Here is a 17,001-nt window from a genome sequence, read left to right as displayed (position 1 = left end):
GAAACACAATTCAACATGTGACTGTTTGAATACAACATGTCCACTTCTCTCTTTATGTTACTTAGTAGAGCCTGACATGAAGTTTCAGCAGTGCTGGAGGAAGTATTCAGATCCTTAAGTAAAAGTACTAATAACACACTATAACAATACTCTGTTACTTGTAAATGCTCTGCATTGAATGTATTACTTGAATAAAAATACACAAGTACATTGAGGAAAATGTAATTAAGTATTAAAAGTAAAACTACTAAATTAAGATATCCAACTAATTAAAAGGAAAAGCAGCAAGTCCTTATATTTGAGAAGCTGGAGCCATGAAATGTTTTGCATGAAAAATTACTTACTTAAGATTATTGCCAATTAATTTTCGAATCCACTAATCATTTCAGTTGCATTTGTGTATTTTTAATAGGTTTGTGTGCAAAAATCTTAATTTGTACAGTAATTACTAACTTATATTATCAAATAATTCTAGTGGAGTAAGAAGCACAATATTTCCTTCTGAAGTGTACTGAAGAAAAAGTAGAAAGTGGCACAAGAGTAAAACTAAAAAATAAAGTAAAAGTATTTCAAATTTGCACTTAAGTACAGAACATGAGTAAATATACTTAGTTACATTCCACCACTGGGTTTTGACAGGCACTCAACCATCATAATTATCAGTAACCCTCAATTACTCAACTGTGCATACAATGCAATATCTCATTTGTAGCATATTCTTTCTTATTTAATTCGTATTTATTCTATTCGTGTATTTATATTTAACACACTGTGTGATGGGATGCATATATTTGTTGTTTGTTTTTTATATTTTTCTGTTTGTTTTACGTGTTCAAAATATCTATCTAGAGTGGTTTTCGTGTTCCCTGCAGTTGGTTTAGTTGATGGACAACACGATAAACGCGGGAACGTACTCGACACCAACACACAACAAAACTGGTTTAACAACACACCTAAAAAGCGGATATTTTAATTCAAAACATGATCATTTCCTGCCCATAACCAAGTGCGTTTGTGCAAAACCTAACCACATGCTAGCCAAAACATCGTTAAACGTAAAATGTCAACATCCGCTACATAATAAGACAAAAAAATACTACTTACATGAGTAGTCCCCAAAATGTGCGTTCTCTGGCCTCAGACATGGCTTGTCTCCGGAGTGCATTTGCCAAAATGTCCAATATTTCCTTTTGAATGTTGTCGGACATCCGGTTGTCTGTTAGCCATAAACATGTCTGTTAGCTAACGTCCCCGAGCAGATAATAACTTGTCCATCATCATCCGGTTGTCCTCCCGCAAAGAAAGTCCCGCGCGTCCAACACATTTTATGAATCTAAAACGCAGCTCCAAAACTTTCCAGGTGATTTTCTGGTCTTTGTCTGCCTGTTTGTCTCCTCCGTGCGATTTATTAGCTCCCGCTAGCAAAGCGCTCCCAAATCAAACTTTAGCCAACCCGAGCTGACCCTGACCTTTCCACTTTAACCTGACGTGATGACGTCATTACGTCAGATCGGAGGCGTAAACTTTGCGAATTGGTAATGAAAGAAAAAAAAGTTGTATGTAGTTTGTCCTGCGTGGTTTTGTCTTTGCTACTTGTTTTGTTTTCTTTTGTTTCTGATGTTTGTGCTTTTAATTGTAAAAACTGAATTTGTGAATACGCTTGAACCATGTAAGCTATGGAATAACTAGAAAAATGAATTTGAGAAAGGCCTTGTATATAATTCACACATTTTATACGTCTTTAATTGGTAAATTTAAAAAAAAAAAACGAATTTGGTAATAATAATAATTTAATTATCTTGACAAAATATTTTGTCCACAAATGTCATTGTTTTTTCAAGACCTCTCACATATTTATTCATTTTTAAATGAAATAAGAGTATTTAAAAGATAACAAAAAACTGTAAATTGGAAGAAGCCCTGTGTAAATATCTATGTGCCCTAGTTACTGAATGGCCACTTGTTTATTTGTGTTTTGCCTGTTTGTTTGTTTGATTGTTTGTTTGTTTTCCTTTCTCCCTATTGATTTTATGCCTTGTGATTTACTCTTTGGTTATATTATTACCTGAGGCTGTCTCAGTTCATGTAAGGGATAAAACACAATAATTTCCAGGTAATTTTCTTGTACTTTTTTGATTTTGTTTGTTTATTACTAATTTTTTTTAAAAAAAAAAATTCAGGTCAGTGCCTTTTTCCCACATTTTCAAAAGAAATCAAGCCAATTATCTCAGGTTTTAATGGGTTCATTCTTATCTTATTACTTATTATTCTCACTTCTATAATTTTCAAAACTTGGCATCAGTATGAGCTACATCTTCCCCTTGGGGATCAATAAAGTATTTCAGATTGTCATTCTGAGTTTTGTTTTCTTTTATTTTTTCAAGAAATCCAAATATAAATGCCATACAGTGAAATTAATTAACACATAACTCAAAAACATGATGTGAAACAAAATGACAATGGAGTCTGATAATCAGGCCCGGGAAACTTTGACAGGATGTGCTGGCTGTTGTCTTTTCTTGCTACAAGCTGACCAGAGTTCATACACTCTTCCTCTTCCTCCTTCAGTCTCACTCCCACACACAACTGAAGAAACAACCTCCATCAGACAAGTGAATCATAAAATGCTTTAATGTTCTTTCAAGGCTCAGTAGAAGAAATCATGGCATCACCGCCACAGTGGCTCGTCCACAAAAGAAAGTGCCCTTTAATGTGACAGAAATTAACCAAATTAAATGTTGAACAAATTCAAGCAGTGACACTGACAGATAGACAAGATGCATAGAAACTCCATGGAACAGATATATAATAGAAAATGACATACAGTACGGTACATAACTGAATCTGAACTACAAACATTTATGTGACAATGATTTCTTTTGGCACCAACTATGATGTTCACCATCACACCGACTACACTTAATAAATCACACACAGATACATTTTTTCTGATAATAGAAAAGAGATTTACAAACACTTTTTTTTTATCAGTAATTCCCGGCTCCAGAAAAAAAACAGAAATTTTAAAACAGAAGATGAAATGAGAAAGACCTGACATTTTTGTCTGGAGCTGTTTTTTCTGGCAGTTTTCAAAGTGGAAGTTCAAATCTCTTGAGTGCAACTTTTGACTGTATTGCCCAAAATATAGAGCTTGCAATCTGAGGACACACAAATCTGAATCAGTCATCAAATAAATAAAATAAATAACTGCAAACAAGACAATACAACCGAGGATATGCACTTTTCAGGAAAATACTTGCAGTCACTTTCCTTTCACAGCAAAATATGTTTTAATATTTTTGAAATATCCATGCTTGGTTTAACGTGATCTGCCTGTTTTAGTTTTCCTTCATGCTTTTATCCGTCTTCTTACTTTTACTCTCATAATGAAACTTCCCCTCTTTTTCTCTGCTAAGTTCATGTTTCTAAACTGGTAACCTCAAACCAAAAAAGGAGGATTACGTGACATCCTGCTGAAGTCAATCTGCCGTTTCAACTTACTTTCACAAAACAACACAATACTTTAAAGGAGCAGTGTGTCTGATTTAGTGCCATCTAGTGATGAGAATTGCAGATTGCAACCAGCTGAGACTTTTCTCATGTACCAAGCATGAACTCCCACTCCCTTCAGTGTTCATTGTTCATGAGGTTTTTATCAGGAGCTAAATTATCCACAGAGGCCTCCTCCTCTCCAAAACAAATGCACCACGGCCAAAATATTCATAAAATGCACTCCAGATCAGAATGATCCAGATTAAAAATTCCTATGTTTTACTATCTAGGATCAGTTAATCCATATAACTATTGTGCTGTTTTTTCAAAGCAACTTTGTCTTGATTCACCGTGTTTCATATACAAACCTTTTAAGATTACTAAATTTGGATAACCGGTGCTCTGGATCTGACTGCATATCAGAATGAAGGCAGTCAGTTAACAAACACATTGCAATTACCAAATATCGCCAACAAAGAGACCAAAAGAGATCCGTGAGATAGTAACTTCATATGATATGTTTTTAAGATTGACAAATATTTAAGGGTTTAGTTTTTTGGGCCTCACTTCCTTTTTTTTTTACTTTACTGTACTGACAGTCCTAATAAGAAGCCTAAAGTCTACTTTATCAAAATAACTTAAAAATCAAGTGCAAAATATAAACAAATGTATACATATTTGACCAATTTGAGTCTGGAGTTTTATTACATTTTGTTCCTGAAATCTGCTCTGACGGCCTGCTAACCCAGCCCCTGCTGATGTGTGTTCACCTATTTTCTTCAATAAATTCAAGTCCAGACGTTCAGGCGGTTTTTATCAGGATCCGAATTATCTGCAGAGGTCTCTCTCTCTCTAAAACAAATAGATAATATTATTTAAACCAATAGAAAAACTGAATAAAGCAGTTTCACATTTATTTTTTGTTTGTTTTTTTCACGCAATTCATTTCGTCACGGGGGGCTGCTAACTACTACAACTTCTGGGCTTCTGTAGAATCATGGACAAAGACCTGCTCCCCATGTAGATTTTAACGACTCAGTCTAAGGTGACAAAAGCACGACACATTCTTATTTTCAGGTGATTATACATTAAAGAAAACAGTTATTTTTTTATTCCCTTTCTGCCAATTTATCCCCCTAAGTCCTCCACACTGCTCCATTAAATCTCTTCACCTACTTGCTCTTACGCCCATTATCTCTGTATTTAAACTCAGAGTTTCTCCTCATCTTACCATAGTCTGCGCTTGATGTAAAAACAGTGTAGGCTGTAAGAAAAAAGTCATCTGACTGACCCACACTTGCACCCAGCATGTGATCCTGGAAACTTTGGTGAAGTAAACAAGTGCATAACAGCTGCAAAGAAGGGAAGTAAAACTCAATTCAGCCTTTTGTCTGACATCACTCTCTTCCTTGCACATACCCTCAGCTGTCATGCCTCAGTTTGCAGACATGCACCACAGTTGTGTTTGTTTTCCCAGTGTTTACTTTACACAGCTGATCTCTCTGAAAAACGAGGTCCACAAGGGTCTCTCTGATTTAAAAGTTTGATCCCCCACTGATCACTTTACCCACCAATCTCAAATCTGACTTAAGTTACTGCTACCATGGAAAAAATTTAAATAAAGACATTTTTTTTCCAAACAGTGAATAAATGGTCTGTTTTACGTACACAGCAAATCCATCAGTGTAGCAGACAGCTCGAAGTGGACATTAACTACACATGAATTATTATTAACTCTGGACACTTTGCTGTGCAGGTAAAACATGCTTTTCAAAGAGGATTTGAGCACTGAATTATTAGTCCCACAACATCAACCATCCCCCACCCAGCCCTGCCCATCAAGACCCACCAGGCCCCTGGAGTTCAGGCCTACGAGCTGATGATCTGACCAGACCAGGTCTCGTGTTTCGTCCCTGGGTTGAGATGTGTGATCTTTACCTCCACCGCCTGCACCTTCAGGTTCTTGGGCGGGACCCGGCTCACTTTGTACGTGACCTCGTCGCCCTCCACTGGGACGTACTCCCCGTCGATGCTGAAAAAAAAGTAGGGCAATGAAGTGAATGAGCAGTTTTGCTTCATACTTTCTTAGATGAACAGAAGGCTACACACAAAAATGTTAACACAGGAAGTGCCTCACAAATCAAGAAACAGCCCAAGGAACAGTTTCAACATTGTTTTTGTTTGCTTTTTTTTCACTCTAAGGCTCCAAAAATTTGTCATGGCTTAAATGGTAATCCCAGATTTGTGAAACTTTCATGACTCTGTGGTTAAATATAGCTGACTGGAGTATCAGGCACCGGACACCAGCCAGAGCAACTTTCTAGGTTTACAGCCAAACAGTACACAGAAATATGTTTCTGAAAACACTTGAGGAGATAAATAAACAACGAAGTAACAAAATCTTGAGTCATATTTGATCGGCACTGCCTAGTTTGACAGTATGAATGCAGTTTACAACAAGTGCCTGATATGACTGATAGCTGTGTTAGAGACTCCTCCACTCTGATTAGTTGTTTTTGCCATGCAAAGCAGTAGGAAGAGGAGGACGGACATGATATTTTTCACAAACTGTGCCATGTAGCCCTTTCAGAATAATGACAGTTTCAGCAAAAATTACTTATTTTTATAAAAGTTACCAACTGTAGCTTTAATCCACTAGTAGTGACTTAAGACTCATGAGATCTCATTTATTTTCCTCTCCATCATCTATTTAAACTTCCTCCAAACTTCACAATTTTAGCATCAGAAATTGGAAGGAAATCTCAAAATGACACTTGTGTCCCGTAAATCTGCTAATAGCCCTGCGCAGTTAGGCTACACTGCATCCAAATCAGAGGAACCACTGACTTAAAATGTTAGAATAACATTTTAAAGTCACAGTTCACTCCACAGAGTGTGGTCATACACACTCACACAAATTGTAACTACAGACATCTGCGGAAGCTTGATAATGAGGAAATTTGAGCCAAGACCAATGTTGGACTCTCAGACCCACAATGCAGCTGTTGGGAGAAATTTCACAAATTGCTGAGGCTGTAGTAACATTTGGCATCCTGTTCACGGATTGCAGTACTCTCTGTCCACTTACTGCAGGTGCCGCAGAGTCCTAAGAGGGTTGGAAAAAATAGCTTTCCTTTTGAAAATAGCACAAACGTAAACAGTGTTGTTTGCTGAGTTCTTACAGTGCTGTGAGTTGTTGCTGCAGGTTTGCAGTAACTTTGTGTTGCTGTTTGTAATTCAGCAAATGCACGATGTGTTTGTCTGAGACAGTTGTGAAATCTGTATGATGCTGTCCTTAAACAGTGTGTTCAGTGTTATTTCCACTCACTCTGAGATGTGGACAAAGATGTCGTCGCCGCCGTGGGAGGGTCGGATGAAGCCATGACCTTGTGACCTGGAGAAGTTCTTACACACACCTTTAAATGTCGGACCTGCTTGAGCACGTACCGTACTGCAGAGAGACAAACAATAAAGTTCTTACATTAAGCATAAAATTACTCAGCTAAGTATGACCAACTGTGAGCAGATTTAGAAGAATTTAGTTTTTCTTTTATGTGAGACAATTCATGTTTAAAGCCCACACACAAAGGGAGAAGTGTGAAGACAGAGAGGAGGATTCATAAAGGAGGTCAGACGGAAGAATCACTCCCACACACGACCTCATAGTGTCGCAACATAACAGCAGCAGAGACAAAAACACTGATCTGCGTAATGCTAATCTGTGTAAACAGTATTTAACCTTTCTTCAGTACAAATCACAATCCGCAAACCAGCCATGATACAGCAATGTGCCAGATTTATATTAAAAAACAAGCAGCTTTGACGTCAGTGCAGCTGAAATCAGTGTTTTCTTAATGCATTAAAAATGACAAATGATTAATCAGTTATCAGTTCAGTTTGGTTAATGACAAGTTGTGATGAAAATATTCAGATCATCTATGTTAGTAAAAGTACCACAATTTAAAAAATACTCCCTTCCATGTCAAAGTGCTTAATTTAAATGTAAATTTAAATTTTTACAAATATCATGCTAATTTTTGGGCCATTTGTTAAGTTGCTTATTGCATTTTCCCCAGTTTGCTTAGATTTTAAAGGGTTAAGTAAATTTTTTCTACTGCACACTCGTAAATAAAGTGATGATACTCACGCTGAGTAGGTGCGGTTACGTTTGGTTGGCAGCGGGCTGGGCAAATTCCGTGGCAGCGGCGGCTCCTTTCCTTCCTCCCATACGCGGCTCCCCTCCCTCAGGAAGGGGAAGGAGAGGGTGAGAGAGGTATTGGGGGAGCGCAGCGAGGTCCTGGAGGGCGACGTGAGGCTGGGGTCTGCCATGTCAGAAGCGACAAAGATGAGGAGGATGAGGAGGATGAGGAGGATGTAGTGTTGGACGCTGCTGTTGCTGCTGCTGCTCCTGGAGCCGCAGGCTGCTGATGAGCTGCTGACACTGTCGTCTGTCCGCTGGTGTCTCTGTGAGTCCGTCTGCTCGCAGAGGCCTGCCTCAGTGGGGGACTCAGGCTCAGCGGTTATCCAGGTCAGCGTTGTCACTTCAAGTCTGTCAGGAGGACAGGCTGTGAAGAGAGAGAGCACAGGGAGAGAGGAGAGGAAGATGAGAGAGTTGTCATGTGGCTTTAGATCTGATGGAGGAAAGGAAGGATGGGAGGGGTCATCGAGCCAAGAATAAGCCTTTTCAAGTCAGAAACAACAATAAAGACGGGACCTGTGAGGGGAAAATGCCCTGTGTTCTTTCATTGTGTCTAGAAACCTGCTGTCCTAGCATTATATGTGAATTATATTATATAAAAGATGTATATTACAGACAAATTCCTGCTAACAGGAAAACAGATACTGAGGTGACAACTTCTCAGTCAAGACTCAAGTTATTTAAATCAAATCACTTCTTATAATAAATGACTCCAGTGATGTAGTATTACATATCCTAAAGTTGGAGAACTTTGAAGCTAGGGACAAGTTTAACCCTTTAACACCTGGCTCAACATCAAAATTCTTGTGCTGCATTCAGATGCCTCTCACAAGCATTTAACCCTCTGAAACCTGAGAAGATGATTATTTGATATTATCCAAAAACATTACATTACACATTCACAGTTTCTATTTTTAATTTATTTTAATGTAGTTAGTTTTGCCATCACTTTTGATTTGTCATTTTGATTTCTGTGTATTAGCTTTTGTGTTTCTTATAACAAATTTTAACCTGTTCTTGGGTGGAGGCTTCAAATAAGCCTACTCAGTGTTTTGCCTCCCCCTGCACTGTTATTTTTCTCATTTTTTTTGTATTTTCAATTGTGGAAAAATTAGAAAACCTAAATTCAGTTTTAATTCACATTTTCAGATTGTTGCAGTTATTACATTATTCATCTAAATGTACATGTTCATCATTCACTAATGCTAAAATCCACAATATAGCCTGTTCAGTCAGGTGACCTTGCCTTTTAATACCTCGTAATCTGATTTCTCTCCACAGTGATATTTCAAGGTTAGGAGATAAATTAAGATGAAAAGAGATATAACATAAAATAAGATTAACCTTTGTTGTCCCCCTTAAAAGAAATTTATCTTAGGGCACTAAAGTAAACAACGGTGATGTAACAGCCTCTGCATATAGGCCACACACTATAGGGTTATAGGCTTATATATACATGCAAACATTATTGCACAGATGCCCTGCACCTGATAAATAACTGATCTCCTGTCAGCAGTCAAGGGTGACTTCACCTCAGAAACACCATTAACGCTGACATACACCGTGTCCCTTCATATATGCAGCCTACATGTTTTTAACGCCCACTCCTCTGATGATGAAGGCAGAGCTGAAGCGCCGCACGCGGCGTGACGTCATAACAGCTGCAGAAGACGCCTCCAGTGGTGCGTTCGTGACGTCAGCGCGCCCCCATTCCCAAATGATCAATTACATACAACAGGAGTACTACAGGCATATTATTATAGTGCTAAAACGCATAGACAAAAGTAAAATACAATTCACATTATGATTATTATTATTATTATATTTTTTTAAATATTTTTTTAAATAATGAAAAGCTGGATGGAGCCAAACATTGAGAACAAACACTCAGAAACAGACACGAGCAGCAGGAGAACATCTGGATGTGCATAAATGAAGCAACAGAATTAAGAGGGTCACGGCTCCTCTGGTCCGGGTCAGACACAAATCTCTTTCCTGTCCCATGATGATTATGAAAGCCAATGTGTCTATGAACTGCGTGTGTGTGTGTGTGTGTGTGTGTGTGTGTGTGTGTGTGTGTGTGTGTGTGCGCGGAGTTCCAAGAATTTAACGCACACACTTTACTCTGAGAATCTTCTTTAAAATCGCATATTTTTCAACTTTGCTTGTTTTATGTTAGCAGTTTCATTTAGAGCTCCAGTATCTGCAATTTCTCAAAAAATGTGTGAAAGGCGGAAGAAGCAATCAATGCGATGTAACTTGCACAAAAGCAGGGTGAGAGGTCCGTTCAGTGAGAGCAGCAGGCGGTCGATTATGGTGGAAATATTACACCGATGAGTCCTCTATGCAATCACAGATAAATGCAAAATATATGAGAAAATCTGTCCCCTTTTTTAGCGGCTTTTCTGTCAAGCATGCAAAGAATACATCGCCCCGATCCCCCAAAACAAAGCCACAGTGACACACTCCCCCCCGCAGCGACTCCAAAACGCACACAAACACAAAAATGTTACTTACTGCATCGGGTGCGCTGGTGGCTCGAGGACGATCAGTGTGAGTGTCTTAACTCGGAGTGTATTATATAACGACTTATTAAATAAATAAGTCGACTAAATCCGTGCAGAGCGACGGAAAACCCTGATGTGACGACGCGAGGGGCTGCTGAGTCTGCGCAGCTGGCGGTGATTCCGATGGCGTGATGCGACTGTGCGCGCAAGCGTGTGTGTGTGCGTGCGCGCGCGCAGAAAATGACTCCTCATTCCTCGTCATGTGTGTAATCGGATGGGGAACAGTGGGCTCAGTGTTGTGAGGTGTTCTTTGTCTTTGCCATGATTTTATGTTGCTTACGGTATTGCAGTTTTTATTTCGGATGTCCTCGTGCTTTTTTTTATTATAATGGTGTATTATGTGGCAGACTGGAATCCAGTAATGTCATAGATTTTACATTATTCATGTTTATCTGTCATCACATAGCCATGTCAGTAAAAACCACCAGAAGCCTTTACAGTCCTCACTAAAAAAATAACTAAATTTTAATTTCCATGGGGCTATAATAACAAAAAACAGTGTTTTCTTTTTTTAAGACCGTATTGTTTCTATTTTACTTTTTGGGCAGACTGGGCTCCATTAATGTGTTTTTACATTTTTCAAGTTTATCTGTCATCGCATACACATGTATGTCAGTAAAAAATCACCAGAAACCTTAACAGTCCTCACTAAGAAAAAAACAATGTATTTTTCTTTTAAATGTTCATTTCCATGGGGCTATAATAACAAAAAATAATGTTTTTTATTTTTTTATTTAAGATTTCTTTTTTTTTTTTTTTGCTTTTATTTAAAAAATGATGGATGTACTGTGTGGGACACTGGACTCCATTAATGTAACAAATTTTAGATTTTTCAAGTTTATCTGTCATCACATAAACATATGTCAGCTAAAAACACCAGAAACTGCTTTCACTTCCTTGGGACTATAACAAAAGTCAGTTTTGTTTTGTTTTTAAGACCCTATAGTTTTGTTTTTTTGTTATCGTTTCAAACACCCTTATTCACCATTAAGTGCATTCATAAAACCAATTAAAAAGTCAGCAAAGAAAGAAATATGTTAGTATGCCAACATACATATACATTTGGAATTAACAGTAATACCAGTATTAGTATTATTTGCACACATGTATTCTAGATAGTTATTACAGTCCTTTGAAAACATCTCAGAAATGGAGAAAAAATCATACTGATGATTTCACCGTAAAAAATAATATACGGTATTAACAACAGTGAGTATTCATCCTTTTTTATTTCATTAAAAAATGTAAATTTATTAAATCATTATCCTTATCAAAAGAAAGTGTGGCTTTAAACAATAAAAAAAAATCATACTTTGAAAATTGTTTCACCAAATGTATATGTATATTTTTAATAAAGATATGGTGATTCAAAATGTGCTCTACCAAACAGCAGAGCAGGATGTTAAAGGGTTAAATGCCTAAAATGAGCTCAGAGAGCACTCCACTGAATCTGCAGTAATAAATCTACAGTCAATTATTTCCTCGTTTGTGTAGGCGCGGTTTCTGCAGGACAGTCACATGCAAACAATCTATTTTTGTCAATAAAAACTCTATAGAGTCTGACCTAGTTTCACAACTGAGACAAACATGTTCTGGCCATACAGTTGTCACATGAAACGCAGCCCACTGCATTTCTAAAAACACAAGTCTGCGTGTGAGCTGCTGAGCAAACACTAACCAACATTAAAGGGACAGTTTACCCCAAAATCCAAAATACATATTTTCCTCTTTCCTGCTGTGCTGTTTATCAGCCTGGATTGATTTGGTGAGAGTTGCAGAGTGTTGGAGATATCTGAGTATGAATGACCACAAGTGTCAGTTATTTCATAAAGCTTTTAATTAATGAATAACTCATTGTACAATTAAAATACACATTCATAAATGTAGCTGTAAATGCATTTATTAAACTATACATAACTGGAGTAATGTTTAATTTGTACATTATTTTAGTGATTCCTCTTTTTATTGTCCATTAAAACACCAAATGATGAATAAACGGCTGATATCTCCAACACCCTGCAGATCACACCAAAACTATCTAGAGTGATAAATAACTCTAAAGGTAAGCAGTAAGTGGCAGTATATGTATTTTTGATTTTAGGGTGGACTGTGCCTTTAAGAGTGCAGCGAGCAGATGTGATGTAAACAAGCAGGACTGTGGCCTTCACTGCCCTTCAGACTGGAGGATTTAGAGGCCGCCCACTAATCCATTTTGATATACTTCCTATAATCACACAAAATGACAAATCACAACCACTCACGCTGATGATACCTTTTTACTGAGAGACAAAACTGGAAATACCAAATGTCACACGGATGTTAAATAAACTGAGGATGTGTGCACAAAAAAACTCAGAGGAGAGGTAACATATTAAATTAAAGGAGATATTTTATGCTTGAAAACTTTTAATCCTACTGAAAAGGTATTTTTTTATTATTGCATGTTACTTTGTTTGGATTTTGATGATACAAATGCCTCATAAAATGATCCTGTGTCGCTACTTTCTATCAACAGAAATGTCACTCAGCTTTATTGCTCTCACCTTTAACTCAAGAGTTAAAATATAGCAACATTAGGCACCAAAGTTTTGCAGCAGAAGCAACTTTGAGGTGTTTAGATCAGATTTTGGGACCTGTGTGTGTCCAACTATGATACTACAGTAGTGATGACATGATTTTAAATGAATTCAAATAATCAACGACTTAATTATTGTTTTCTTTTGAACTGGAGGTCAAAACATGAATAATACCGAATGAACATAAAAGTCCACTGAATGATTCTGTTAAATATGTGGTCGATGTCACATGTAAACATGAAGCTGGTAATTTAAGGGCAATATTTACAACACAGTCTGAGTGTGACTCATCATCGGTCACTTGACACCGACAGCGTCTTGGCTCAGAGAGCAGCTCGACTTTTAGTCTTTACTTCTGCGTCCAATCACCTGGTTTCTGTGTCTCCAGCCAGCCGTCCTTCGTCTCGATGGCTGATCCGTTTCTAACCGCCAAATGTCCTCGTCCTCCTCTGCAGTGCTAACTGTTCCACCACGACAGCAGCCCCAGCCCCGGGTCACAGATGGTCCCCTGAAACAACATCACAACGGGTCAGAGTGGACATCAAGATGTTTTTTTAACTTTTTGGACACAGTTACAGCCCAAGGTTAACCCACACAGGTGGTTTCAGTCATTTTGGTTAATTAGTCTTATTCTCAGAATTGTTAGTTTTACAACCTTCGAAACTTGCATATAATTGGCTTGATTATTTCAAAAACATGGAAAGAAAGGAAACGAGCAACTGAAGAACTGTACCAAGAAAAGTGCAAGTGCAGGAAAATTTCCTGAAAGTTAGCAAAATGAAAAAACAAAAGCGCATGAACAAAAAAAATTTAAACTTACATATATAAATAAATAAAAATGACCTGAAAAAGCTTAAAAATTACAATAATCCCCTAAAATTATTTTTAAATAGACAATTATTATAATACAAATATAGTTTTCTGGAACCTCCCCTCCCCCCAAGCTTTTAAAAATATTTTTAAATTTTTTTTTAAGGCTCTTTCAATTTTAAAATAAATCAAACCAATTTGCTCAGGTTTCGAAGATTTAATTACTTGTGAAAGGACACAGGACCCAGTCACACCAGCATTTGAAATTTACATTCACTTACAATCAGAGTGTACGGGGCCTCTTTCTTCTCCACCGTCTCCTCTGCTGGCGGCGCCGTCGACTGTCCAGGTTGTGCCGGCGTCTCTTCCGTCGCAGTGGCCGGACCCGTTGGCGACGTGTCCACAAAGATTTCATCCGTCACCCGAAAACGGATCTCCTCTCCTTGGTCCATGTAGAGGTCGTGGGCCCCCTCGTCCGTCTCGTATTCCCAAAGCCAAACTTGCTCGGCTTCATCACTGAAGCAGCAGCTAAGGAGCTGCAAATACTTAATAATAAATAATAATTATGCGCAAAAAATAATTTTGTTGCTAATCATTGACATATCCTAGGCTGCAAAACCCAAAAAATATATATATACTTCATGTAGTATATTGAAAATTATTCTTCTATTATATCTATGATTAGGACTGATGTTAGTTAAAAAAATCTCAATGACAGTAGAAAATATTCAAATGTCTTATATTGTTAAATCTTGATTCTGAAGAGTGCAGACTGTGTACAGCTCAACACAGGTGTGTCATATCAAAGCTAATATTAACCTAAGGGTTAAACTACAGTTTAGATCAGCATCTAAAATAGCAAGTTCACTGCAAAACTACCTGAGATTAAATCACTTTACTCCATTTATAGAATATTTTCAGTCAGGATACAATTTTGCCGGCTGTTGAAGTGACTCTGGAGGAATGAGAATGTCATCGAAGAAGCCCATCGTCACTGAGAAACAGAGCGGTGACAGCGTCAGTCTTTACATCGCTACATGTGAATCAAATAAAATAAAGCAAAATTAAATGAAATAATATAATACAATACAATAAAAAGGTCATATGGGGTTTAGAAAGCAGGCGAAGGGCAGCTGCTTTAACACCAGAGGTGTGAAGGCCAAATAACTGTAAAAATCTCAATCTAATGTTTGAGAAAACATCAGTTTGAACATTTCTGGAGACTGAATGAAACATGCTGAGATGGAAAGACTGAAGTTACCATGAACTCCTTCTTGACTGCAGTACTTGATCTTGCCGAGCAGGATCTCATCGAGGAAAGGGTGAAAAACGACGTACCTGAAATGGACTGACGGACAAAGAGGGATGTTTAATCATAACTTAAGATCTGAGAACTAACGCTGGTAATAACGATGACGCCTGACATCAACCTCTGACGCTCTGCAAGCCTGAGAACGCGTTTTATTATTGGATATAAAAACAGCAGCAGCATTTTCAGCTCTATCAGTGAGTCCTTCAGGAGCAGTAAAACAAAACTGTGAGACCAAATTTATCATAAACAAATTAAATTTGGCAAAACTTCTAAAATGAAATGAGGCAGTAAAAACACAGAACATGGAATAAATCGTAGGGAAATATGTTTTAGGCTTGTCAAATGGGTGTGTGGGAGTGTAGAGCAGCAGGCATCGTTTTGGGATTCTTTTCCTTCTTTTTTCTTTATATACCATATATATAAAGTTATATAATTTCTGAGAATTTATTTTTGTGTATTTACTTATTCAGTTGTGCATTGCTTGTGTAATCTTATTTTTTAGCATTGCTATCAACGCTTTATTTTATTTCTGACAGCAGTAGCCTAACAGGGTGGGATCGAGGGGCGGGCGGTTGGGAGATGAGTAGGGAAAATTAGTGTGTTTCTTTCTTTTTACATGCTGATTTTGTATATTATTTTGTACAATTGTATATTTTGAAAACTCAATAATGAGAGTTTTCTTTTTAAAAAACGCACAGAACATGATGCATGATGCAAGTGCGGGAGGAACCAAGGAAGCATCATCATACCTTTGGTGTGTGAGGCTCCGTCTCCTGGAAATATATACGAATCCTCCAGCTTTGTGATGTCATACAAGCAGACGCACAGACCAACATTATAGACCACCTACGGAGAAAGATTTGTCCCAATATTATTTGTGTGAACAGACTGACAACGCATATGTAAATGTGTCAATATAAAACATCTTCAACAAACACAACAAAAAGTAAACTCACAGGAATATTTTGCAAATGTTAAACAGATAAAATTTGTGATAATGCACAAAGAAATTCCACAAATACAAAATCAAATGAATAAATACATATATATATAATGTTCTATTTTAAATTCTTGCATTTTAGATTTCTTTTGAGTCCATTTACATTTATGAATTAAGATTTCCCATAAAAAACAATAAAAACAACCAAAATATTTTTTCTATGAAGTCCATGTTAATCATACAAAAATATGTCTTCTTCCAGTTGAACTCTTAAACTAGTCCGTTTTTTTAAAAAAAAGAAAAAGTTCTATTTCCATCCAAATTAATTTAACACAAATGCATAAAATAAATAACCAATACTTTCCATGCCATTATTTCAAAAGAGACCATTTTCTCCACATTTTATCTCTAAATTAAGCGATTACCTGGTTGACGGGATAAATTAAATGTGCAATTTTAAAGGATAATTCTTTAATTTTGTTGGTAACACAGTATTTGTTGGTAAAAATCCTGCTTTCTGTGGTTGTGAGAGAAAGCAGGATTTTCATCATTAACGGGGCTCTCACTCACCTTGTTGGCCAGCTTCTTGTTGAGCTCCTCGGCTATGGCCTCGTCGAGTTGCCTCTCGAAGCTCCAGGGAGGAATCCTGACTGTGTCCACCATCTCCACCAACACAAACATGATGCAGCCTGCACACTGTGAGCAGCTACACACTCACACACACTCACACACACACGTAAACACACACCTGAACACACTCACAGAGCTGCTGCGGTCAAACAACCGCACTGATCTGTCAGCTGTGTCCTCTGAACAGTTTCCTGTTTTTCTTCACAACGAAGAAGAAAAATCAAAAAATATATCCACAATTGTTTACTATTTAGCCGATGAGACCACTAAAACTATAATAATAATTTACAACAAACTCAAAAGCGTCCATGATGTCTCCATGTGACTCCTCTTCTTCTTCTTCTCTCAGATTACTGGCGCACTGCAAACCGCGAGGTGCATGTCGCCACCTGCTGTACACGCAGGTCACCTCAGCCTGTTTGTTCAATTCTTCTCATCAACCGCGTTTAATTTAACCCTTTAAAACCTGGAGCGAC

General features: G+C 37.6%; 3 protein-coding genes across 3 annotated transcripts in view; all 3 read right to left on the bottom strand.

The window, feature by feature from the left end:
• gucy2ca (guanylate cyclase 2Ca) overlaps window positions 1–1,745 on the bottom strand; it is a 47,044-nt gene extending 45,299 nt beyond the window's left edge. The window contains exon 1 of the mRNA XM_088091037.1: window positions 1,105–1,745. Within this exon, the coding sequence (XP_087947163.1) occupies window positions 1,105–1,165 (61 nt within the window). The 5' untranslated portion in view covers window positions 1,166–1,745. The remainder of the gene's footprint in view (window positions 1–1,104) is intronic.
• An 868-nt stretch (window positions 1,746–2,613) lies between these two features.
• csdc2b (cold shock domain containing C2, RNA binding b) lies at window positions 2,614–10,372 on the bottom strand. The gene is made up of 4 exons (XM_042505640.2): window positions 10,208–10,372; window positions 7,640–8,057; window positions 6,821–6,943; window positions 2,614–5,524 (listed from the first exon to the last, which is right to left on the bottom strand). The coding sequence occupies exons 2-4, from the start codon at window positions 7,819–7,821 to the stop codon at window positions 5,362–5,364; spliced, it is 468 nt and encodes a 155-aa protein (XP_042361574.1). The 5' UTR covers window positions 7,822–8,057; window positions 10,208–10,372; the 3' UTR covers window positions 2,614–5,361.
• A 2,142-nt stretch (window positions 10,373–12,514) lies between these two features.
• On the bottom strand, window positions 12,515–16,890 carry polr3h (polymerase (RNA) III (DNA directed) polypeptide H). The gene is made up of 6 exons (XM_042505400.2): window positions 16,466–16,890; window positions 15,705–15,801; window positions 14,905–14,991; window positions 14,574–14,637; window positions 13,925–14,159; window positions 12,515–13,341 (listed from the first exon to the last, which is right to left on the bottom strand). The coding sequence occupies exons 1-6, from the start codon at window positions 16,574–16,576 to the stop codon at window positions 13,291–13,293; spliced, it is 645 nt and encodes a 214-aa protein (XP_042361334.2). The 5' UTR covers window positions 16,577–16,890; the 3' UTR covers window positions 12,515–13,290.
• Window positions 16,891–17,001: the final 111 nt, after the last annotated feature.

The sequence above is a fragment of the Plectropomus leopardus genome, chromosome 18 (assembly GCF_026936395.1).
Source record: "Plectropomus leopardus strain MGB_pleo_1.0 chromosome 18, ASM2693639v1, whole genome shotgun sequence".
In the NCBI taxonomy this organism is placed as follows: domain Eukaryota; kingdom Metazoa; phylum Chordata; class Actinopteri; order Perciformes; family Serranidae; genus Plectropomus; species Plectropomus leopardus.
The sequence above is the reverse complement of the archived record's forward strand: the minus strand, read 5'-3'. Positions and strand labels throughout refer to the sequence as shown.

Bases quoted from the DNA above. Each gene is read 5' to 3' on its own strand.
- polr3h (XM_042505400.2), bottom strand. From the start codon at position 16,576: ATGTTTGTGTTGGTGGAGATGGTGGACACAGTCAGGATTCCTCCCTGG. The intron at 15,802-16,465 runs GTGAGTGAGAGC...CTTTCTCCGTAG, and splicing joins ACAAGAAGCTGGCCAACAAG to GTGGTCTATAATGTTGGTCT. The intron at 13,342-13,924 runs GTAAGTGAATGT...ATGTTGTTTCAG, and splicing joins AGGCCCCGTACACTCTGATT to GGGACCATCTGTGACCCGGG.
- csdc2b (XM_042505640.2), bottom strand. From the start codon at position 7,821: ATGGCAGACCCCAGCCTCACGTCGCCCTCCAGGACCTCGCTGCGCTCC. The intron at 6,944-7,639 runs GTGAGTATCATC...GTCTCTCTGCAG, and splicing joins CGTAACCGCACCTACTCAGC to TACGGTACGTGCTCAAGCAG. The intron at 5,525-6,820 runs GTGAGTGGAAAT...CTTTTTTTTCAG, and splicing joins ATCTTTGTCCACATCTCAGA to CATCGACGGGGAGTACGTCC.